The sequence below is a fragment of the Pseudophryne corroboree genome, chromosome 7, assembly GCF_028390025.1.
Source record: "Pseudophryne corroboree isolate aPseCor3 chromosome 7, aPseCor3.hap2, whole genome shotgun sequence".
Lineage (NCBI taxonomy): Eukaryota > Metazoa > Chordata > Amphibia > Anura > Myobatrachidae > Pseudophryne > Pseudophryne corroboree.
In genome coordinates this window covers 284,364,000-284,388,698 of record NC_086450.1, presented here as the reverse complement: position 1 = coordinate 284,388,698, position 24,699 = coordinate 284,364,000, and the positions used below count along the sequence as shown (strand labels likewise).

The 24,699-nt window shown below is 49.0% G+C and overlaps 1 protein-coding gene across 2 annotated transcripts in view; it reads right to left on the bottom strand.

Moving 5' to 3' along the window:
- Positions 1-24,699, bottom strand: part of ARPC1A (actin related protein 2/3 complex subunit 1A) — a 450,685-nt gene that overhangs the window by 219,451 nt on the left and 206,535 nt on the right. For both annotated transcript variants that reach the window (XM_063934172.1, XM_063934171.1), the window contains exon 2: positions 2,422-2,514. In XM_063934172.1, the coding sequence (XP_063790242.1) occupies positions 2,422-2,485 (64 nt within the window). In that variant the 5' untranslated portion in view covers positions 2,486-2,514. The remainder of the gene's footprint in view (positions 1-2,421; positions 2,515-24,699) is intronic.

The window sequence follows — 24,699 nt, the reverse complement described above, 5'->3', positions numbered from 1 at the left end:
GGGAAAATGGCGCCAGTGTGCTGAGGAGATAGGCTCCGCCCCCTTCTCGGCGGCCTTTTCTCCCGTTTTTCAGTGTAATCTGGCAGGGGTTAAATTTCATCCATATAGCCCTGGGGGCTATATGTGATGTATTTTCGCCAGCCAAGGTGTTTTTATTGCTGCTCAGGGCGCCCCCCCCTAGCGCCCTGCACCCTCAGTGACCGAAGTGTGAAGTGTGCTGAGGAGCAATGGCGCACAGCTGCAGTGCTGTGCGCTACCTTGGTGAAGACAGGATGTCTTCTGCCGCCGATTTTCCGGACCTCTTCTTGCTTCTGGCTCTGTAAGGGGGCCGGCGGCGCGGCTCTGGGACCGGACTCCATGGCTGGGCCTGTGTTCGATCCCTCTGGAGCTAATGGTGTCCAGTAGCCTAAGAAGCCCAATCCACTCTGCACGCAGGTGAGTTCGCTTCTTCTCCCCTTAGTCCCTCGATGCAGTGAGCCTGTTGCCAGCAGGTCTCACTGAAAATAAAAAACCTAAAACTAAACTTTTCACTAAGCAGCTCAGGAGAGCCCCTAGTGTGCACCCTTCTCGTTCGGGCACAAAAATCTAACTGAGGCTTGGAGGAGGGTTATAGGGGGAGGAGCCAGTGCACACCAGGTAGTCCTAAAGCTTTACTTTTGTGCCCAGTCTCCTGCGGAGCCGCTATTCCCCATGGTCCTTACGGAGTTCCCAGCATCCACTAGGACGTCAGAGAAAACCGATTTAACGGTAGTGTTGTTCCCACATGTAAAATCAGTATGCTACAATAATAAAAACAACAATGCTGGATACACCAGTATTCATCGTGCACATAGCTCATCGCGGCTCTGTACACACATGCCGGGATGAGCGATGTCACAAGCGACATTGCTCACATTGAGCATGCTGCACCTCCGACCGCTAACCTGCAATCAACGAGCGCAGGTGTGCGCATCGTGGATTGCAGGACCACACACACTAGACGATGTGAACAATATATCGTTCACAATCGTCTGTATAGGTCAAAAATATTGTCTAGTGTGTATGGCCCTTAACTCTCTCTGCACGTTATATCTGCCCCTCCTGCAATGCACATGGTTTTGCCCATTAGCAAACAAATTTGCTGCTGCGATCAGATCTGAATTAGGCCCTGGGTCGGTTATCCTCTTATGCTGCAATCCACGTGGACTACATTTGGGAACGAGCCATGCGAGGGGACACAGTGCACTAATTGGAGTTCCCCGTCACTTTACGACGAAAACGACACCAAAAACAGTAAAAAAAACAAAAAAAAAACCACACAACCTCATGTCGACTTTTTTTCCATGTCAACCTTCAGTGGTCGACCTAATGCATCTCGACCTAATGAACCAAACCCAAAATCAAGATGGGGTAAGAGTAGAGTTTCCGCTAATTGTCTGGGAAGAGATTAAGGGGTCTATTTACTAAGCCTCAGGTGGAGATAAAGCGGATAAAGTACCAGCCAATCAGCTCCTAACTGCCATTTTTCAAAACCAGTCTGTGGCATGTCAGTTAGGAGCTGATTGGCTGGTACTTTATCTCCATCGACGGCTTATTAAATAGACACCTAAGTGGTCTATTCATGAAGCAGTAATTGGCAACCAATTTGCTGCTACGTTTAATTCTATATAATGCACTTGATAAATGTTACTTCAAAGCTGATTTGTTGCCATGGGCAACTTCTTCACTGGTTCACTTCTCCACTCATTCACTGCTTCATGAATAGACTACTATCTCATAGTAACCAACGCCTGTGTAGTGTCTTGTTTTATCAAAAATGTCTTTAGATCTGAATAGTCTCTTATATGGTAAATGCGGTTTTAAAAAACATTCACCAACTCTAATCTGAGGGTGGTCTTCAGGTTGCCGGCTGTCGGGATCCCGGCGCACAGTATACCGGCGCCGTAATCCCAACAGCCGGCATCCAGACACTTTTTCTCCCTCGAGGGTCCACAACCCCCCTGGAGGTAGAATAAATTGTGCCACCGTGCCCGCAGCGTGGCGAGTGCAGCGAATCCGCAAGGGGGCTCATATGCGCTCGCCATGCTGTCGGTATGCCGGCGGTTGGGCTTCAGGCGCCGGTATGCTGGTCGCCGGGCTTCAAGCGCCGGTATGCTGGTTGCCGGCATACCATACTATACCCCTAATCTGACCCCTTCATGTATAGTTCTGCCGAGCTTCATGATCCCCCTGAGAGCACACAAAGCTACTAGATGGTAACAGCTAGGTGGACGGTAATTCCAGGTGGAGGGACTTATTTGCTACATGGGAGGCACATTAAACAAAAACGAAGAGTCTACAAAGCTCTAGAAACATGAATCTCACCAATAGATTTTTCCAATGAATCAACTTAGGTTTTAATTAATCATCAAAGAAACACATACGTTGATGTATGGCACTTACGGGTGCGATCTTTATTCCATGCATGGCAGCTGATAGGTTCAAGCAAGAACTGGTGTAGAGACATTCTGGTTTTGCTTTTTCTTTTTGTGAAAACTAAATAAAAAAAATAATAAAAAATATGAAGAGAAACACTATTATCAGGGACATGCAGGACAATTGTGCATGTCAGTTAGACCATTAATTATTTACAGGTCACAACAATATACTGTACAATTATCATTCCAATCAGATTATTAGCTCACTGGAAAATGTATACCCAGCAATAATCATCATATGCAGACTAGATGGGCCAAGTGGTTAAATTCTATATTTCTATTTACCAATTAGATTTGGTTAGCATTGCTACCTCACAGTGCTTGAGTCAGGGGGTTGAAACAAAAGTTAAACAAAAGGATGCTCATGGGTAATCTGCTATGTATAGTAATTACATCTAATTCTTAAAAATGCAGTACAATAAACTAAATACTGTCTGAATTAGTACATATTTATAGCTTATGGAATTCCTACAAATCTGAGGTTGTCACAAATCATCCAAAGGAAAGTAGTTTCCCCAGCACCAATTCACTAAACTTGTACACTGTGTAGTTTGTGCAAGTTTTCTATACAATAAGGTTTTTCATTTTTTTTGACCCTCAACCAAATAGTACAACCAACTTCTATTTTATGCAAAGATAATAATTGGGAGTGCAAAAATGGGATTTTAATACGTACCAGTAAATCCCTTTATCGTAGTCCATAAGGGATACTGGGATTTACTTAATATGATGGGGTATAGAAGGGGTCCAAAGGAGCAGGTGCACTTTAAATTTCTTCAACTGGGTGTGCTGGCTCCTCCCTTCTATGCCCCCTCCCACAGGCAGTTATAAGCAAATAGTGCCCGAAAGAGAAAGGACATTGAGAGAAGGAACATAACAATGAGTGGCGAGATTCACACACCAGCACATCACAACATAAACCAACCAGCAACGGCTGGAACAAAACAGCAACAGCTGAACAGGTAACGTTTGGAAAATAAATAACCTGCAGAGAAGTCAACGCACTGAGGCGGGCGCCCAGTATCCCTTATGGACTACGAGAAAGGTATTTACAGGTAGGTATTAAAATCCCATTTTCTCTGGCATCCATAAGAGATACTGGGGTTTACGTAATACAATGGGGATGTCCCAAAGCATCCAGAATGGGTGGGAACGTGCGGAGACACCTGCAGTACCGCCAGCCCAAACTGGGTATCCTCTTTGGCCAGTGTATCAAATTTGTAGAACTTCACAAAGGTGTTCTTCCCCGACCAGGAAGCAGCTCGGCATAGTTGAAAGGCCGAGACTCCACAGGCAGCCGCCCAGAAGAACCCACTGATCTCGTAGAGTGGGCCTTCAGAGACTGTAGAACAGGTAAGGCTGCCGGCACATAGGCCTGTTGGACAGTCAACCTAATCCAACGAGCAATGGACTGCTTAGAAGCAGGGAAACCCTTTTTCAGTGCATCATATAGCACGAACAAGGAATCAGTCTTTCTGATCCGAGCCGTTCTCATGACATAGACCTTCAAGGCTCTCACAGCATGTAACGACTCCGGAGGAGCAGATGTACCAGAACTTGACGGGACTACAATCGGTTGATTCAAGTAGAATACAGAGACAACCTTCATCAGGAACTGCTGTCTAGTCCTGAGCTCAGCTTTGTCCTCGTAAAAGACCAAGTAGGGACTTTTACATAATAAGGCCCTAAAGTCTGAGACACGCCTAGCAGAACCCAAGGCCAGCAACATTACCATCTTCCATGTGAGGGACTTGTCTTCTACCGTCGTCAAAGGTTCAAACCAGGAGGACTGTAGAAATTCCAACACCACATTCAAGTCCCAGGGTGCCGTGGGCGGCACAAATGGAGATTGTATGTGGAGAACTCCCTGCAAGAAGTTCAGACCTTCTTGCAACACCGGGCCTAATTTAGACTTGATTGCAGCAGCAAGTTTGTTATCAGTTGGGCAAAACCATGTGCACTGCAGGGGAGGCAGATATGACATGTGCAGAGTGTTAGATTTGGGTGGGGTGTGTTCAAACTGAAATCTAAATTGCAGTGTAAAATAAAGCAGCCCTGCACAGAAACAAACAATATAACCCACCCAAATCTAACTCTCTCTGCAAATATTATATCTGCCACACCAGCAGTGCACATGGTTTTGCCCTACTGCTAACAAATTTGCTGCTGCGATCAACTCTGAATTACCCCCACTGTCAACTTCTTCTGGAAGTAAATTGAGAGAGCTGAAATCTGGACCTTACGGGAATACAGACGTAAGCCCTTAGCCACACCAGCCAGCAGGAGACGTAAGAGACGTCCTAAGTGGAACTCCGCAGGAGGAAATGTGCCTTCCTCGCACCAGGAGACATATCTCCTCCAGATATGATGATAGTGTTTTGACGTTACAGGTTTTCTGGTCTCAACCATGGTTGCAATAACCTTCTTGGAAAGGCCTTTGCAAGCTAGGATGTTCCGCTCAACCTTCAAGCCGTCGAACGAAGTCGCCGTAAATCCTGGTAGACGAACAGGCCTTGTTGAAGATGATCGTTTCTCAGTGGCAGAGGCCAAGGGTCTGTCATGGACATGTTCAGAAGATCTGCGTACCACGCCCTCCGAGGCCAATACGGGGCAATCAGAATTGCCTGGACTCCCTGATTCATTTGAGCACCCTCGGGAGCAACGGAATCAGAGGAAACAGATAGACCAACCGATAAGGCCAAGGAGAAGTCAGCGCTTGAGGGTCCCTGGCTCTTGAGCAATACCAGGGAAGCTTCTTGTTGAGTCGAGAAGCCATCAAGTCTATCTGTGGGCTGCCCCACCGGTCAATGATCTGTTGAAAGATCAGGTGGTCGAGAGCCCACTCTCCCGGGTGGAGATCGTGGCGACTGAGGAAGTCCACTTCCCAGTTATCCACCCCCAGAATGAAGATTGCAGACATTGCTCTTGCACTTTGATCTGCCCAGAGGAGTATTTTTGACAACTCTGGCATGCAGGCTCTGCTTTTTGTCCATACTTGTCGATTTATGTAAGCCACTGCCGTGGCGTTGTCTGACTGAACTTGGATCGCCCGATCCCTGAGCAGAGGAGAGGCCTGAAGCAGAGCATTGTAGATCGCCCGAAGTTCTAGAATGTTGATTGGAAGAAGGGCTTCGTGGGTTGACCACCTGCCCTGGAACTGAGCCCCTTGGGTGACAGCTCCTTATCCTCTCAGACTCGCATCTGTCATGAGGAGGATCCAATCCTGAATCCCAAAACTGCAACCTTCCAGTAGGTTGGAGGACTGCAGCTACCACAGGAGGGAGATCCTGGCTTGAGGTGACAGACAAATTATTCGGTGCATCTGATGATGTTGCTCAGGAGATCCAATTGAAACGTTCTGGCATGGAACCGTCCGTATTGAATGGCTTCGTAGGAGGCCACCATCTTTCCCAACAACTTTATGCAAAGATGGATGAATATCCAAGGAGGCCATAGGACTAGTCGCACCATCTCCTGAAGTGTTCTTGCTTTGTCCTCTGGGAGGAACACTTTCGGGGCCACAGTATCCAGCTACACTCCGAGGAACAGGAGCCGCTGAGTTGGCCCCAAGTGGGACTTCTGTAAATTGAGGATCCACCCATGGTGTGACAGAAGTTGGATAGTGCGTTCTATATGGAGCAATAAAAGTTCCTTGGATCTTGCCTTTATAAAGAGATCGTCCAGATAAGGGACAATATTGACCCCCTGGACCCGAAGTTGGAATATCATCTCTGCCATCACCTTGGGGAATACCCCTGGAGCTGTGGACAGGCCGAAGGGTAGCACCTGGAACTGGTAGTGATCATTCAGTAGGGCAAACCGCAGGTAAGCCTGGTGAGGCAGCCAAATTGGGATATGGAGATAAGCGTCCTTCATATCCAGAGAGACCATGAGTTCCCGTTCCTCCAGGCTCACAATCACTACTCTCAAGGATTCCATCTTGAACTTGAAAACCTTTAGGTAAGGGTTCAAGGATTTTAGATTCAGAATGGGCCTTATTGAACCGTCCGGTTTTGATCCCACAAACAGGTTGGAGTAGTAACCCTTTCCGTGTTGTAGTAGTGGTACTGGAACAATGACCTGGGACTGGACCAACTTTAGGATAGCCTGTTGCAGCGTAACCCATGTATCCTCCAAAGCTGGTAAGCCTGATTTGAAAAATCGTTGGGGAGGAGCGCTGTCGAACTCTAGCTTGTAGCCCTGGGAAACGAGGTCCCTTACCCAGGTATCCTGGCAGGAGCCGTCCCAGATGCGGCTGAAGTGACGCAGACGAGCTCCCACTTCGAGATCCCCTCGGGGTGTGGAGGCACCGTCATGCTGAGGCTTTTGTAGAATCTGAACTGGTGTTTGGTTCCTGGGAAACAGCAGCAGTTGGTTTTTGGTCTTACCTCTGGTGCCTCGTGCCGCATTGGAGACACCTCTGGCTCTTGATCTGAATCTGGTGGTCCGAAAGGACTGGTTAGACGGCCCCGGGTAGGAACACCTTGCCGGTGGGGCCCAAGAGGGGAGAAATGTGGATTTCCCTGCAGTAACCTTAGAAATCCATGTATCTAACTCAACCCCGAAGAGCCACTCCCCTGAGAAAGGGAGAGACTCCACACTGCGCTTGGAATCAGCAAACCACTGACGCAGCCACAAAGCTCTGCGCGCCGACACTGCCATGATAGTAGCTCTAGCATTAATAGTGCCCATCTCCTTGAGAGTCACACAGCACGCGTGCAGCGACTTGAATGTGTTTGAGGAGGGTCACCGTAGTGATCAGCGGCATATCCCCCGCAAAGCCCTCCTGAATTTGAGTAAGTTATGGATGGCATGAGACATCCAGCAACACACTATCACAGGTCTTTGTGACATGCCAGCCACTGTGTAAATAGACTTCAGTGTAGTTTCTATTTTCCTATACTCAGGATCCTTGACCTGAAAGAACCCAGGGGCTGGCAATATCACCTTTTTAAAGAGGCGGGTGACAGACATCTACGGCTGGGGGTTCTTCCCACTGTTTCCTACCTTCCGGTGTAAATGGGAAAGAGCGTAAAAACCTCCTTGTAACCGGCTATCTTTTATCATGGTTTTTCCAGGCTTGTTTAAAAAACCTCATCTAGTTCCAGAGAATCAGGGAAGGAGATACTGTGCTTTTTCTGCGCTTGGAAGAAAGACTGCGGTGCAGCAGCGTCTTCCAAAGGGATTTTTAATACATCCCTGATAGCAAGAATGAGGGGCTCAATACCCTGTGTAGAAGTGGAATCTTCTATATCAGGTTCCAATCCCTCCCCCTCCTCCTGAACATCCTCATCAGAGTCTGAGAGAAGAGCAGGCAGCTCACGTTTAAGTGGCCCTGAACCAGGGAGGGGAGGCTGTCTCATCAGCCTTAGCAGCCAGGTCTGCAACAGCCTATTGCAGTTGTTGTGTTGTCTATTAGCATTGAGCTGAGATGACATGTCTGCCATCATAGGGGTATATGCAATTCACGGCGAATCGCGGCAATTTTTCGCCGTTTTTTAATTCGACTAAATTCGCCAGGTGAATTCCGGAAGGTGGCTTCCGGAATTCACCATATTCAATGAAAAACGGATTCGCCAGAGTCGCGGGCGAAAATCGGCCGATTTGGCGGATTTTGCCGCGATTTTAAAAAACGGTAAAAAACGGGAAAAACCCGGGGGGAAAAATGGCGTGGGGTCCCCCCTCCAAAGCATAACCAGCCTCGGGCTCATCGAGCTGGTCCTGGTTCTAAAAATCCGGGGAAAAATTGGCCAGGGATCCCCCGTATTTTTAAAACCAGCACCGGGCTCTTTGCCTGGTGCCAAAAATACGGGGGACAAAAAGAGTAGGGGTCCCCCGTATTTTTAACACCAGCATCGGGCTCCACTAGCTGGACAGATAATGCCACAGCCGGGGGTCACTTTTATGCCGTGCCCTGCGGCCGTGGCATTAAATATCCAACTAGTCACCCCTGGCCGGGGTACCCTGGGGGAGTGGGGACCCCTTCAATCAAGGGGTCCCCCCCCCCCAGCCACCCAAGGGCCAGGGGTGAAGCCCGAGGCTGTCCCCCCCCATCCAATGGGCTGCGGATGGGGGGGCTGATAGCCTTTTGTGATAATAAAAAGATATTGTTTTTTCCAGTAGTACTACAAGTCCCAGCAAGCCTCCCCCGCAAGCTGGTACTTGGAGAACCACAAGTACCAGCATGCGGGAGAAAAACGGGCCCGCTGGTACCTGTAGTACTACTGGGAAAAAAATACCCCAAATAAAACAGGACACACACACCGTGACAGTAAAACTTTATTACACACTACCGACACACACATACTTACCTATGTTGACACGCCGACTGCCACGGTCTCCGACGATCCGAGGGTACCTGTGAAAAAATGATACTCACCTTCCAGCGTCCAGAGATAAATCCACGTCCAGAGAGATAAATCCACGTACTTGTAAAAAAAAAAAAAAAGAAAACGCAAATACCCGCTCCATACCGGACTAGAAAGGGGTCCAATGCTTTCACATCAGACCCCTTTCTCCCGAATGCCGGGACATCACGTGACTCCTGTCACTGAAGTCCCTTCAGCCAGTCAGGAAGCGCTACTTCCGTGGCGCTCACCTGATTGGCTGTGCGCTGTCTGTACTGTGACAGCACATCGCAAAGCCGCTCCATTACTTTCAATGGTGGGAACTTTGCGGGTATCGGTGGGGTCACCCGCCGGTCAGCCGCTGACCGGCGGGTGACCTTACCGCTAGCCGCTAAGTTCCCACCATTGAAAGTAATGGAGCGGCTTTGCGATGTGCTGTCACAGTACAGACAGCGCACAGCCAATCAGGTGAGCGCAACGAAGTTGCGCTTCCTGATTGGCTTAGAGACCTTTCTGTGACAGCTGTCACTGACAGGTCTCATTCGTGGAAAGGTGTCCCATGTGTCAGCATGGGACCCCTTTCAGTCCGGCATGGAGCGGGTGTTCGGTTTGTTTTTTTGCCAAGTACGTGGATTTATCTCTGGACCATGGCTGAGGTGAGTATATTGATCTTTTCTTTTCAGGTATCCGTGGATTCTACATGGAGAAGAGGACCGATGTCGGCGTGTGAACATAGGTAAGTATGTGTGTGTCGACGTATGAAATAAAGTTTTACTGTCGACGGTGTGTGTGTCCTGTTTTTATCTGGGTATTTTTTCCCCAGTAGTACTACAGGTACCAGCGGGCCCGTTTTTCTCCCGCATGCTGGTACTTGTGGTTCTCCAAGTACCAGCTTGCGGGGGAGGCATGCTGGGACTTGTAGTACTACTGGAAAAAACAATATCTTTTTATTATCACAAAAGGCTATCAGCCCCCCCATCCGCAGCCCATTGGATGGGGGGGGGGGGGGGGGGGGACAGCCTCGGGCTTCACCCCTGGCCCTTGGGTGGCTGGGGGGGGGGGGACCCCTTGATTGAAGGGGTCCCCACTCCCCCAGGGTACCCCGGCCAGGGGTGACTAGTTGGATATTTAATGCCACGGCCGCAGGGCACGGCATAAAAGTGACCCCCGGCTGTGGCATTATCTGTCCAGCTAGTGGAGCCCGATGCTGGTGTTAAAAATACGGGGGACCCCTACTCTTTTTGTCCCCCGTATTTTTGGCACCAGCACCAGGCGCAGAGCCCGGTGCTGGTTTTAAAAATACGGGGGATCCCCTGTCAATTTTTTCCCCGCATTTTTAGAACCAGGACCAGCTCGAAGAGCCCGAGGCTGGTTATGCTTTGGAGGGGGGACCCCACGCCATTTTTTTTTTATGATTTCACCGTTCCAGCATTAAAAAAAATAATATTTTAAAAAATATATAAATATTTGTGCCTCCAAAAAAAAAAAAAAAAAAAAAGTACCTAATCCCTTCTAATATAAATAGATCTGCTATTCCCCCCCCAAAAAAAACAAAAAAAAAACATGTTTAAAAATGTTTTATTTGTTTTCACCCTCCAAAGTGTGGCGGATTGAAAATGACGAATTTGCTGTCTAAAAGCACTGCTGTCGAATTTCCAAACTTAAATTGAATATGCTTTGGTCGAATTGCAGCACTTGTATCATTGCAGAAAAGTCGAATTTGCAAAAATTCGAATTTCAAAAAGTCGAATTTTGAAAGTCCGTTTTTTGGTCGGAAAGCACTGAATTGCATAGGCGATTTTTTTTTTTTGGTCGAAAATGACCCAAAATTCGACAATTTCGGGAATTCGACCGCAATTGCATATACCCCATAGTCTTTATGGAACCGAGCCAGGATGGCTTCTGACCCTCCATCACCAGTCTCCACACTAACTTGGGAAGACTGATTGCATTGGTCACACGATAGGGAACCAGTGGTAGAAGGGGAGAATCTGGTGTGACAAACCTTGCATAATGCGTGTTTGACCATAATTACAGTAAAAAGACTCACACAGACAAGTACACTAACAAGCCTGCCCTTTACTGTGTGTGAGATGGAGACCTAGAGTGAGAAGAGGACAGCACACCCCAGCCTGTCAGACTTAGGAAATCAGCAGGGTGAATATATTTATATTACAGTAAAAACCGGATTACTTGTCCTATTTAGGACACTAGATTGTGTACAATAGCGGCTCCCCCCATTGTTATACACCCTTGTACCAGTTTCCTGTGTATCCCTGAGTGCCTGGAGGAGCTGTGTGTCCTTGCTGCTGCAGATGAAGGCGCAAAAATGCTGTTGGTCCAGCTCCGAGTAAGCTCCGCCCCCTGTAATGGCACCAGAGCTACACAGAATCTTTATACTGGCAAAGTCTCCATACACTGTGCAAATATCACAGTAGCTGTTAGTTTGCACTACAGCTGCCAGTGTACACAGGGGGGCTATAACGGGTCCCCCCGTAAAGGGTCCCGTATGCTGCCCCTGCGTTTCGCAGCACCTAGAACCGGGGGACCCAAGTAGCAGGGCCCCCGGTTTGTACCCACCACTTTTCTCAACTTCAGGCTATGTTAGGGGTGTGCGACGTGCTGCGATTGCGACCGCCAAGGCGCAGTGCCCAGCGGAACAAACAACCTCTCAGGACGGTTGCCCTGCAGCAGGGAAGCGGCTCTGATACCTTACAGAGGCCGGTAACCACCCCCCCACCTCCCACGGTGCAGGTATACTGTTCCCCAGACAGTATACCGAAAATAATAAAGTTTGAAAGAGACTGAAGAAAAATCCTCTGGAGCTCTAGAGTGTGCATCCTCTCCTGAGGGCACTTTTTTTCTAAACTGCCTGTGGGAGGGGCATAGAGAGGAGCCAGCACACCCAGTTGAAGAAATTCAAAGTGCACCGGCTCCTTTGGACCCCTTCTATACCCCATCGTATTAAGTAAACCCCAGTATCCCTTATGGATGCCAGAGAAATACTAGGAACAGAAGTGTATAGCCCACCTTCATTTGTCAGCATTAAGAAGGCAGAATTGAAATGCCTGTGGGTACACACACAAGCCTAAAGGCCCCTATATACCAGCGTCACCATTTCCCGGATACAACAGCACCACCAATTCGTCAACCAGATCAACAGATCGTGGCCATCGATGGTTGGCGGTCATAAAGGGGACGATTTATTAATGGGTTTTAACATACGCAACGAGTTTTAAAAATCATTGCGTATGATAAACGGTGTGCCAGCCAATGAGCTCCTGATTGTCATGCGTTTCAAAAATGACCGTTGGGAGCTGATTGGCTGGAGCAACATTTATAATACGCAACAAGTTTTAAAATGCATTGCGTATGCTAAAACTCGTTGATAAATCAGCTCCTGATATATTATAAAAATCCCAGATTTGCCAATCCCAGAATCGGAGAATAAAAATGTGTACACACGGCGAGATCCTTACTATGCCCGATTTTGACTATACGATTTCCCTTGAACTCCCCAGAGCCCAGATAACAGATTTTCACTGTGTTTGAGATTTTGTCTATGTACGATTTTGACTAAGTGCCAATTTTGACTATACTTTGTACTAGATAGTACCGTAGATTGTCAAGATTTACTTGCCTGCACAGTCTATCTAGACTTACGATACCGACCCCACGGGAGCGCGTATCGGAATCGAATCAGTATCGCAAGCTGCCTAACACCTTGAGATATGCACTAACTTTCCTTAAGCTTTTGAATATACAGTCAAAATCTTACAGATTTATCTCACCGTGTGTACACACCTATAGTATTTTTAAACATGTTTAATACTGGATTTCCAATTCCCTGCCGAGCCATCTGGGGATTTGCAAATATCTGTAATATGTCGCTGATGTATGGGGTCCTTAACATCCAATCACCACAGTATGGAAGGATGGTTTCGATCTGACCTGTCAAACTCGCGGCCCACAACGCATACTTTTGCAGTCCAAGCTTACTTTTTTTTTTAATCAATGGAATGTGGCCCCCCACCGCTGGATGAGTTACTGTTGGCCCGTCTGCCGTGATTGGAGCTTAGCACCAATCGGGCAGCTTTCACCGTTCTTCACATGCGCGAGAAGATAGTGATAGAGATGGGGAAATGTCCCCAGGGGGAGCAAATGGGCATGCCCGGGCTGCTGTTGCAAAGCTCTGTCCCCTGCCGCTTCCCTGAAGCCGTCACACCCTGTATGCGTGTGTCTGATTGCCCTGTGCACCCAGCTTCCCTTATTGCAGAATGATTCTTCTGGAATCTGGATAAAAAAATATAAGATTTTAAACCTACCGGTAAATCTTTTTCTCCTAGTCCGTAGAGGATGCTGGGGACTCCGTAAGGACAATGGGGTATAGACGGGCTCCGCAGGAGACATGGGCACTATAAAGAACTTTAGATATGGGTGTGCACTGGCTCCTCCCTCTATGCCCCTCCTCCAGACCTCAGTAAGAGAAACTGTGCCCAGACGAGATGGACAATATGAGGAAAGGATTTTGTAATCTAAGGGCAAGATTCATACCAGCCCACACCAACCACACCTTATAACCTGGAATATACGCAACCAGTTAACAGTATGAACAAAAACAGCATCAGTCAACGACCGATCTCAACCGTAACATAACCCTTACGTAAGCAACAACTATATACAAGTCTTGCAGATTTAGTCCGCACTGGGACGGGCGCCCAGCATCCTCTACTGGCTAGGAGAAAATAAGAATTTACTCACCGGTAATTCTATTTCTCGTAGTCCGTAGTGGATGCTGGGACTCCGTAAGGACCATGGGGAATAGCGGCTCCGCAGGAGACTGGGCATAACTAAAAGAAAGCTTTAGACTACTGGTGTGCACTGGCTCCTCCCACTATGACCCTCCTCCAGACTTCAGTTAGGATACTGTGCCCGGAAGAGCTGACACAATAAGGAAGGATTTTGAATCCCGGGTAAGACTCATACCAGCCACACCAATCACACCGTATAACTCGTGATACAATACCCAGTTAACAGTATGATAACAACTGAGCCTCTCAACAGATGGCTCAACAATAACCCTTTAGTTAAACAATAACAATATACAAGTATTGCAGACAATCCGCACTTGGGATGGGCGCCCAGCATCCACTACGGACTACGAGAAATAGAATTACCGGTGAGTAAATTCTTATTTTCTCGGACGTCCTAAGTGGATGCTGGGACTCCGTAAGGACCATGGGGATTATACCAAAGCTCCCAAACGGGCGGGAGAGTGCGGAGGACTCTGCAGCACCGAATGGGCAAACTCTAGGTCCTCCTCAGCCAGGGTGTCAAACTTGTAGAATTTAGCAAATGTGTTTGACCCCGACCAAGTAGCTGCTCGGCAAAGTTGTAGAGCCGAGACCCCTCGGGCAGCCGCCCAAGAAGAGCCCACCTTCCTCGTCGAATGGGCTTTCACTGATTTAGGATGCAGCAGTCCAGCCGCAGAATGTGCAAGCTGAATCGTACTACTGATCCAGCGAGCAATAGTCTGCTTTGAAGCAGGTGCACCCAACTTGTGGGGCGCATACAGGATAAATAGCGAATCAGTCTTTCTGACTCCAGCCGTCCTGGAAACAAATTTTCAGGGCCCTGACTACGTCCAACAACTTGGAAGCACCCAAGTCTTTAGTAGCCGCAGGCACCACGATAGGTTGGTTCAGATGAAAGGCTGATACCACCTTAGGGAGAAATTGGGGACGAGTCCTCAATTCTGCCCTATCCATATGGAAAATCAGATAAGGGCTTTCACATGTCAAAGCCGCCAATACTGATACACGCCTGGCCGAAGCCAAGGTCAACAACATGACCACTTTCCACGTGAGATATTTCAATTCCACGGTCTTAAGTGGCTCAAACCAATGTGACTTTAGGAAATCCAACACCACGTTGAGATCCCAAGGTGCCACTGGAGGCACAAAAGGGGGCTGAATATGCAGCACTCCCTTAACAAAAGTTTGAACTTCAGGTAGTGAAGCCAGTTCTCTCTGGAAGAAAATCGATCGAGCCGAAATCTGGACCTTAATGGAACCCAATTTTAGGCCCATAGTCACCCCTGGCTGTAGAAAGTGCAGGAAACGGCCCAGCTGAAATTCTTCCGTTGGGCCTTCCAGGCCTCGCACCACGCAACATATTTACGCCATATGCGGTGATAATGGTTTGCGGTTACTTCTTTCCTAGCTTTAATCAGCGTAGCAATGACTTCCTCCGGAATGCCCTTTTCCTTCTGGATCTGGTGTTCAACCGCCATGCCGTCAAACGCAGCCGCGGTAAGTCTTGGAACAGACAGGGCCCCTACTGCAGCAGGTCCTGTCTGAGCGGCAGAGGCCATGGGTCCTCTGAGATCATTTCTTGAAGTTCCGGGTACCAAGCACTTCTTGGCCAATCTGGAACAATGAGTATAGTTGTTACTCCTCTTCTCCTTATTATCCTCAGTACCTTTGGTATGAGAGGAAGAGGAGGGAATACATAAACCGACCGGTACACCCACGGTGTTACTAGAGCGTCCACAGCTATCGCCTGCGGGTCTCTTGACCTGGCGCAATACTTTTCTAGCTTATTGTTGAGGCGGGACGCAATCATGTCCACCTGTGGCCTTTCCCAACGGTTTACAATCATTTGGAAGACTTCTGGATGAAGTCCCCACTCTCCCGGGTGGAGGTCGTGCCTGCTGAGGAAGTCTGCTTCCCGGAATGAACACTGCTGACAGTGCTAACACGTGATTTTCCGCCCATCGGAGAATCCTTGTGGCTTCTGCCATCGCCGTCCTGCTTCTCGTGCCGCCCTGTCGGTTTACATGGGCGACCGCCGTGATGTTGTCTGACTGGATCAGTACCGGCTGGTTTTGAAGCAGGGGTTTTGCCTGACTTAGGGCATTGTAAATGGCCCTTAGTTCCAGAATATTTATGTGCCGGGAAGTCTCCTGACTTGACCATAGTCCTTGGAAGTTTCTTCCGTGGGTGACTGCCCCCCAGCCTCGAAGGCTGGCATCCGTGGTCACCAGGACCCAATCCTGTATGCCGAATCTGCGGCCCTCTTGAAGATGAGCACTCTGCAGCCACCACAGCAGAGACACCCTTGTCCTTGGAGACAGGGTTATCAGCCGATGCATCTGAAGATGTGATCCGGACCACTTGTCCAACAGGTCCCACTGAAAGGCTCTTGCTTGGAACCTGCCGAATGGAATTGCTTCGTAGGAAGCTACCATCTTTCCCAGGATCCGCGTGCAGTGATGCACCGACACCTGTTTTGGTTTTAGGAGGCCTCTGACTAGAGATGACAGCTCCTTGGCCTTCTCCTCCGGGAGAAACACTTTTTTCTGTTCTGTGTCCAGAACCATCCCCAGGAACAGTAGACGTGTCGTAGGGACCAGCTGTGACTTTGGAATGTTTAGAATCCAGCCGTGCTGTTGTAGCACCTCCCGAGATAGTGCTACCCCGACCAACAACTGCTCCCTGGACCTCGCCTTTATCAGGAGATCGTCCAAGTACGGGATAATTAAAACTCCCTTCTTTCGAAGGCGTATCATCATCTCGGCCATTACCTTGGTAAAGACCCTCGGAGCCGTGGATAGACTGAACGGCAACGTCTGGAATTGGTAATGACAATCCTGTACCACAAATCTGAGGTACTCCTGGTGAGGATGGTAAATGGGGACATGCAGGTAAGCATCCTTGATGTCCAGTGATACCATGTAATCCCCCTCGTCCAGGCTTGCAATAACCACCCTGAGCGATTCCATCTTGAACTTGAGTTTTTTTTATATATGTGTTCAAGGATTTCAAATTTAAAATGGGTCTCACCGAACGGTCCGGTTTCGGTACCACAAACATTGTGGAATAGTAACCCCGTCCTTGTTGAAGTAGGGGCACCTTTACTATCACCTGTTGTGAATACAGCTTGTGAATTGCCTGTAACACTGCCTCCCTGCCTGAGGGAGTGGTTGGTAAGGCAGATTTGAGGAAACGGCGGGGGGGAGACGTCTCGAATTCCAGCTTGTACCCCCGAGATACTACTTGAAATATCCAGGGATCCACCCGTGAGCGAGCCCACTGATTGCTGAAATATTTGAGACGGGCCCCCACCGCACCTGGCTCCGCCTGTGGAGCCCCAGCGTCATGCTGTGGACTTAGAGGAAGCGGGGGAGGACTTTTGCTCCTGGGAACTGGCTGTACGCTGCAGCTTTTTCCCTCTACCTCTGGGCAGAAAGGACGCGCCCTTAACCCGCTTGCCCCTATTGGGCCAAAAGGACTGTACCTGATAATACGGTGCTTTCTTTGGCTGTGAGGGAACATGGGGTAAAAATGTAGACTTCCCAGCTGTTGCTGTGGAAACGAGGTCCGAGAGACCATCCCCGAACAACTCCTCACCCTTATAAGGCAGAACTTCCATGTGCCTTTTAGAATCTGCATCTCCTGTCCACTGCCGAGTCCATAACCCTCTCCTGGCAGAAATGGACATTGCACTAATTTTTGATGCCAGCCGGCAAATATCCCTCTGTGCATCCCTCATATATAAAAGTGCGTCTTTAATATGCTCTACGGTTAGCAATATAGTGTCCCTGTCTAGGGTATCAATATTTTCCGACAGGGAATCTGACCACGCAGCTGCAGCACTGCATATCCATGCTAAAGCAATAGCTGGTCTCAGTATAACACCTGTGTATATATAGTTTTCAGGATAGCCTCCTGCTTTCTATCAGCAGATTCCTTCAGAGCGGCCGTATCCGGAGACGGTAGTGCCACCTTCTTTGACAAGCGTGTGAGCGCTTTATCCACCCTAGGGGATGTTTCCCAACGTGCCCTATCCTCTGGCGGGAAAGGGTACGCCATTAGTAACCTCTTAGAAATTACCAGTTTCTTATCAGGGGAAGCCCACGCTTCTTCACACACTTCATTTAACTCCTCAGATGGAGGAAAAGCTACTGGTAGTTTTTTCTCTCCAAACATAATACCCTTTTTTGTGGTACCTGGGGTAACATCAGAAATGTGCAACACATTTTTCATTGCCTCAATCATGTAACGTGTGGCTCTACTGGAAGTTACATTAGTCTCATCGTCGTCGACACTGGAGTCCGTATCCGTGTCGACATCTGTGTCTGCCATCTGAGGTAGCGGGCGTTTTAGAGCCCCTGATGGCTTTTGAGACGCCTGGGCAGGCACAGGCTGAGAAGCCGGCTGTCCCACATTTGGTATGTCGTCAAACCTTTTATGCAAGGAGTCGACACTGTCGCGTAATTCCTTCCACAGCACCATCCACTCAAGTGTCGACCCCGCAGGGGGTGACATCACATTTATCGGCATCTGCTCCGCCTCCACATAAGCCTCCTCCTCAAACATGTCGACACAGCCGTACCGACACACCGCATACACACAGGGAATGCTCTGACAGAGGACAGGACCCCACAAAGCCCTTTGGGGAGACAGAGAGAGAGTATGCCAGCACACACCAGAGCGCTATATAACACAGGGATCCCACTATAAATGAGTTTTCCCTTATAGCTGCTTATTTTATATATACTGCGCCTAAATTTAGTGCCCCCCCTCTCTTTTTTACCCTTATGTAGCTTGACAACTGCAGGGGAGAGCCAGGGAGCGTCCTTCCAGCGGAGCTGTGAGGGAAAAATGTCGCCAGTGTGCTGAGGGAGATGGCCCCGCCCCTTTTTCGGCGGACTTCTCCCGCTTTTCTGGAATTCTGGCAGGGGTATTTTTACACCTATATAGCCTTCCTGACTATATATGGTGTAGATTTGCCAGCCAAGGTGTCTTATATTGCCCCCCCCCCCCCCCAGCGCCCTGCACCCATCAGTGACCGGAGTGTGAGGTGTGCATGAGGAGCAATGGCGCACAGCTGCAGTGCTGTGCGCTACCTTGTTGAAGACAGAAGTCTTCTGCTGCCGATTTTCAGGAACACTTCTTGCTTCTGGCTCTGTAAGGGGGCCGGCGGCGTGGCTCCGGGACCGAACAGCGAGGTCGGGTCCTGTGGTCGACCCCTCTGGAGCTAATGGTGTCCAGTAGCCTAAGAAGCCCAAGCCACCACCAGTTAGGTAGGTTTGCTTCTTCTCCCCTTAGTCCCTCGTTGCAGTGAGTCTGTTGCCAGCAGATCTCACTGTAAAATAAAAAACCTAAAATATACTTTCTTTCTAGGAGCTCAGGAGAGCCCCTAGTGTGCATCCAGCTCAGCCGGGCACAAGATTCTAACTGAAGACTGGAGGAGGGTCATAGTGGGATGAGCCAGTGCACACCAGTAGTCTAAAGCTTTCTTTTAGTTGTGCCCAGTCTCCTGCGGAGCCGCTATTCCCCATGGTCCTTACGGAGTCCCAGCATCCAATTAGGACGTCAGAGAAAAAGATTTACTGGTAGGTTTAAAATCTTATTTTCTCTTACGTCCTAGAGGATGCTGGGGACTTCGTAAGGACCATGGGGTTTATACCAAAGCTCCAAACCGGGCGGGAGAGTGCGGATAACTGCAGCACCGATTGAGCAAACGCGAGGTCCTCATCAGCCAGGGTATCAAACTTGTAGAATTTTGCCAAAGTGTTTGAACCCGACCAAGTAGCTGCTCAACTGTAACGCAGAGACGCCTCGGGCAGCCACCCAAGAAGAGCACACCTTCCTAGTGGAATGGGCCTTTACCAAATTTGGTAACGGCAATCCAGCCGTAGAATGAGCCTGCTGGATCGTGTGACCGATCCAGCGAGCAATAGTCTGCTTAGAAGCAGGAGCGCCAACCTTGTTGGCTGCATACAGGACAAACAGAGCCTCTGTCTTCCTAACCCTAGCCGTCCTGTCTACATAGATTTTTAAGGCCCTGACTACATCAGGGACTTGTAGTCCTCCAAGTCACTCGTAGCCACAGGTACCACAATAGGTTGGTTCATATGGAATGAAGAAACCACCTTAGGCACAAATTGAGGACGAGTCCTCAATCCCGTTCTATCCACATGAAAAATCAAGTAGGGGCTCTTGTGAGACAAGGCCGCCAACTCAGACACCCGCCTTGCAGATGCCACGGCTAATAACATGACCACCTTCCAGGTGAGAAATTTTAATTCAACCGTTTGAAGGGGTTCAAACCAGTGTGATTTAAGGAACTGTAACACCACGTTAAGGTCCCATGGTGACACAAAAGGAGGCTGGATGTGCAGCACTCCCTTTACAAAAGTCTGGACTTCTGGGAGAGAAGCCAATTCCTTCTGAAAGAATATAGATAGGCTCCATTAAGGTACAGATTTCGGCCCTAACTTTAAGCCCATATCCACTCCTAAAGAAAAGTGGATATAGAATAGAAGCGCTCGACACTCACTGACCCTGTGATCTAAAATTAAATAACAACCAAGGTGTCCTTGGGGATTTTTTGAATGTAAAAATATATTTATTATAATACAGTAAAAATTGTACAATAAACCAAATCTATATCTTATCATAAAACCCTTTATCCTCACTGCAATTCTATTGCCAAGAGCTATTCTACATTCACATCAAATTGCAGATGTCAGCTAGATAACTAGCAGCAATATAGTGGTAACAATTGTTGCAATCAGATCTTCAGGCTATCTATTCAACAATGTTGAGTGTATATTCAGACACAATTGTTACGATGTAAAGAAAAGAATTAATGGATGTAGAATGCACTCACTCGCTCTGAATTCAAGAGCTATGTAATGTAACGTCTCAGAGTTCCAGGAGCCGATGACAGGTGTTGGTGAAATAATTGATTACCTCTCCGGTAGGCTGGCTGGTCCCGAGCGTCCTCGGGTAAAGCCAGAAAACTCAAATGAAGCTGCAGAATTTTGAAGCACTGGCCGTGCTAGCCGGGGTCCCACTGTTAAACCTGCTGTCCCTGGGCGTGCACCGCCCGTTGCAGTCTGTGGGGAAGAACAGGTGTGTGACTGCTGTTGGAGGGAACCCGCTGCAGAGAGAGTACCTTGGTGGAACGCCTCGATCTCCCTGGACTGGCACCGTCCGTAGGATATGTGGGGGAGAGAGACTGCTGGTAACCACTGGCACTGTGCGGAGAGGAAATTCGGCTGTGTCCTGTCCTGGCTATCGTGCTGATTAATCCCGTGGGAAATGTAGCAGAGCCGTCCGGAGAGTGTCAGAGACAATGATCGGTCAGTGAGGCAAACGGGGGAGGAGTCCTGACGCGTTTCGTCACGTGACCCGTGACTTCCTGTCTGTAGGAAGTGGAGAAAACAGCCCAGATGGAAATCTTCCGTAGGAGCATTCTTGGTTTCACACCAAGATACATCCTTCCTCCAGATACGGTGATAATGCTTCACCGTTACCTCTTTCCTAGCCTTTATCAGAGTAGGGATAACTTCCTCCGGAATACCTTTCTCAGCTAGGATTCGGTGTTCAACCGCCATGCCGTCAAACGCAACCGCGGTAAGTCTTGGAACATGCAAGGCCCCTGCTGCAACAGGTCTTCCCTGAGAGGAAGAGGCCACAGATCTTCTGTGAGCATCTCCTGAAGATCCGAATACCAGGCCCTTCGAGGCCAATCTGGAACAATGAGTATTGTCTGTACTCTTTTTCGTCTTATGATTCTCAGCACTTTTGAGAGGAGAGGCAGAGGAGGGAACACAAAGACCGAATTAAACACCCATGGTGTCACTAGAGCGTCTACCGCTACTGCCTGAGGGTCCCTTGACCTGGCACAATACCTCCGGAGCTTTTTGTTGAGGCGTGACGCCACCATGTCTATTTGAGGAAGTCCCCAAAGACTTGTCATCTCTGCAAAGACCTCTAGATGAAGTCCCCACTCTCCTGGATGGAGATCGTGTCTGCTGAGGAAGTCTGCTTCCCAGTTGTCCACTCGCGGTATAAAGACTGCTGACAGAACGCTTACGTGATTTTCCGCCCAGCGCAGAAATCTGGTGGCTTCCGCCATTGCCACTCTGCTCCTTGTCCCGCCTTGGCGGTTTACATGAGCCACGGCTGTGACGTTGTCTGATTGAATCAGAACTGGTAGGTCGCGAAGAAGATACTCTGCTTGTCGTAGGCCGTTGTATATGGTCCTCAATTCCAGCACGTTGATGTGTAGACAAGCCTCCTGGCTTGACCATAGACCCTGAAAATGTCTTCCTTTTGTGACTGCTTCCCATCCTCGGAGGCTCGCGTCCGTGGTCACCAGAACCCAGTCTTGAATGCCGAACCTGCGACCCTATAGAAGGTGAGCACTCTGCAGCCACCACAGGAGAGACACCCTGGCCCTGGGGGACAGGCTTATCTTTTGATGTAGTTGCAGATGGGACCCTGACCACTTGTCCAGAAGGTCCCACTGAAACGTCCTTGCATGGAACCTGCCGAAGGGGATGGCCTCGTAGGCTGCCACCATTTTTCCCAGAACTCGAGTGCATTGATGAACCAACACTCTTTTTGGTTTTAGCAGGTCCCTGACCATGTTCTGGAGATCCTGGGCTTTTTCCATCGGGAGAAAAACCCTCTTCTGTTCCGTGTCCAGAATCATGCCTAGGAATGATAGTCGAGTCGTTGGAATCCACTGTGACTTTGGCAGATTGACAATCCAACCGTGTTGTTGTAACACTCTCAGGGAGAGCGACACGCTTTTCAGCAACTGATCTCTCGATCTCGCCTTTATCAGGAGATCGTCCAAGTACGGGATAATTGCGACTCCCTGCCTGCGCAGGAGCACCATCATGTCCGCCATCACTTTGGTGAAATCCTCGGGGCCGTGGAAAGCCCAAACGGCAACATCTGAAACTGGTAATGACAGTCCTGTACCGCGAACCTCAGGTACTCCTGATGAGGAGGAAATATGGGGACATGAAGGTAGGCATCCTTCACGTCCAGCGACACCATAAAATCCCCTCCTTCCAGACTGGATATCACAGCACGGAGCGATTCCATCTTGAATTTGAACTTTTTCAAGTACAGGTTTAGGGATTTTAGATTTAAAATGGGTCTGACCGAACCATCCGGCTTCGGAACCACGAACAGGGTTGAATAGTACCCTTTTCCCTGTTGGACCAGGGAACCTTGACAATCACTTGCTGTTGACACAGCTTTTGAACTGCATCTAATACTATTTCCCTCTCCGGGGAAGAAGCTGGCAAGGCCGACTTGAAAAATCGTCGAGGGGGCACCTCTTCGAACTCCAGTTTGTAACCTTGGGATACAATTTCCAACGCCCAAGGATCCACGTCTGACAGAACCCAGACCTGGCTGAAGAGTCGAAGACGTGCCCCCACCGGCGCGGACTCCCTCACTGGAGCCCCAGCGTCATGCGGTGGATTTAGCAGAAGCCGGGGAGGACTTCTGCTCCTGGGAACTAGCCGAAGCAGGTGTTCTCTTACCTCTACCCTTACCTCTGGCGAGGAAAGAGGAGCCCCGACCTCTTCTGGACTTTTGCGACCGAAAGGACTGCATCTGATATTGTGGAGTTTTCTTTTGCTGTGGGGGAACAAAAGGTAAAAAGGTAGATTTACCCGCGGTAGCTGTGGAAATCAGGTCCGCGAGACCATCCCCAAACAAAACTTCACCCTTGTAAGGTAAAACCTCCATATGCTTCTTTGAGTCGGCATCACCCGACCATTGGCAGGTCCACAGAGCTCATCTCGCCAAAACTGCCATGGCGTTGGCTCTGGAACCAAGCAGCCCCACGTCTCTTATATATAAGACTGCGTCTTTACTGTGACCTAAAGTCAGAAAAATGGTATCCTTGTCCAGGGTATCAATGTCAGCTAATAAGGTATCTGTCCACGCTGCCACTGCGCTACAAACCCATGCCGATGCTTTTGCCGGCCTGAGCAAAACACCCGTATGTGTATAAATAGATTTTAAGGTAGTTTCCTGTCTACGATCCGCAGGATCCTTGAGGGCTGCGGTGTCTAGAGACGGTAGCGCCACCTTTTTGGACAGACGCGTTAAAGCCTTGTCCACCCTGGGCGAGGATTCCCACCGTACCCTGTCCTTTGCAGGGAAAGGATACGCCATAAGGATCCTCTTGGGAATGTGCAGTTTTTTGTCTGGAGTTTCCCAAGCTTTTTTAAATAATTTGTTCAGTTCATGAGATGGAGGAAAAGTTACCTCCGGTTTCTTTTCCTTATACATGTGCACCCTCGTGTCAGGGACAGAGGGTTCATCTGTAATATGCAAAACATCTTTTATTGCCATAATCATATAATGAATACTTTTGGCCACCTTTGGGTGTAACCTTGCCTCATTATAGTCGACACTGGATTCAGAATCCGTGTCGGTATCAGTGTCTGCTATTGGGGATATGGGACGCTTTTGAGACCCTGACGGGCCCTGTGACCCAGTCAAATCCGTGGATTGACTCCCTGCTGTTTCCCTGGACTCAGCTTTGTCCATTCTCTTATGTAATAAGGTCACATTTGCATTTAAAATATTCCACATATCATACCAATCATGAGTCGGCGTTGCCGACGGAGACACCACAATCATCTGCTCCACCTCCTGCTTGGATGAGCCTTCCGCTTCAGACATGCCGACACACGCGAACCGATACCCCCCCACACACAGGGATATATCTATAATGGGACAGTTCCCCAACAAGGCCCTTTGGAGAGACAGAGAGAGAGAGTATGCCAGCACACACCCAGCGCCAACTGACACTGGAACCAATTCCCAGATAAAGCGCTTTTATATATATTAACTGTGATATACACTCACTGCGCCTACATGTGCTCCCCCCCCCCCCCCCCCCTCTTTTTCAGCCCTGTATCACCGTTCAGCAGGGTAGAGTCCGGGGAGCCAGCTTCTCTGCAGATCACTGTGGAGAAAATGGCGCTGGTTAGTGCTGTGAGACCAAGCTCTGCCCCCTCAGCGGCAGGCTTCGGTCCCGCTCAAATGTACAAATAATGGCGGGGA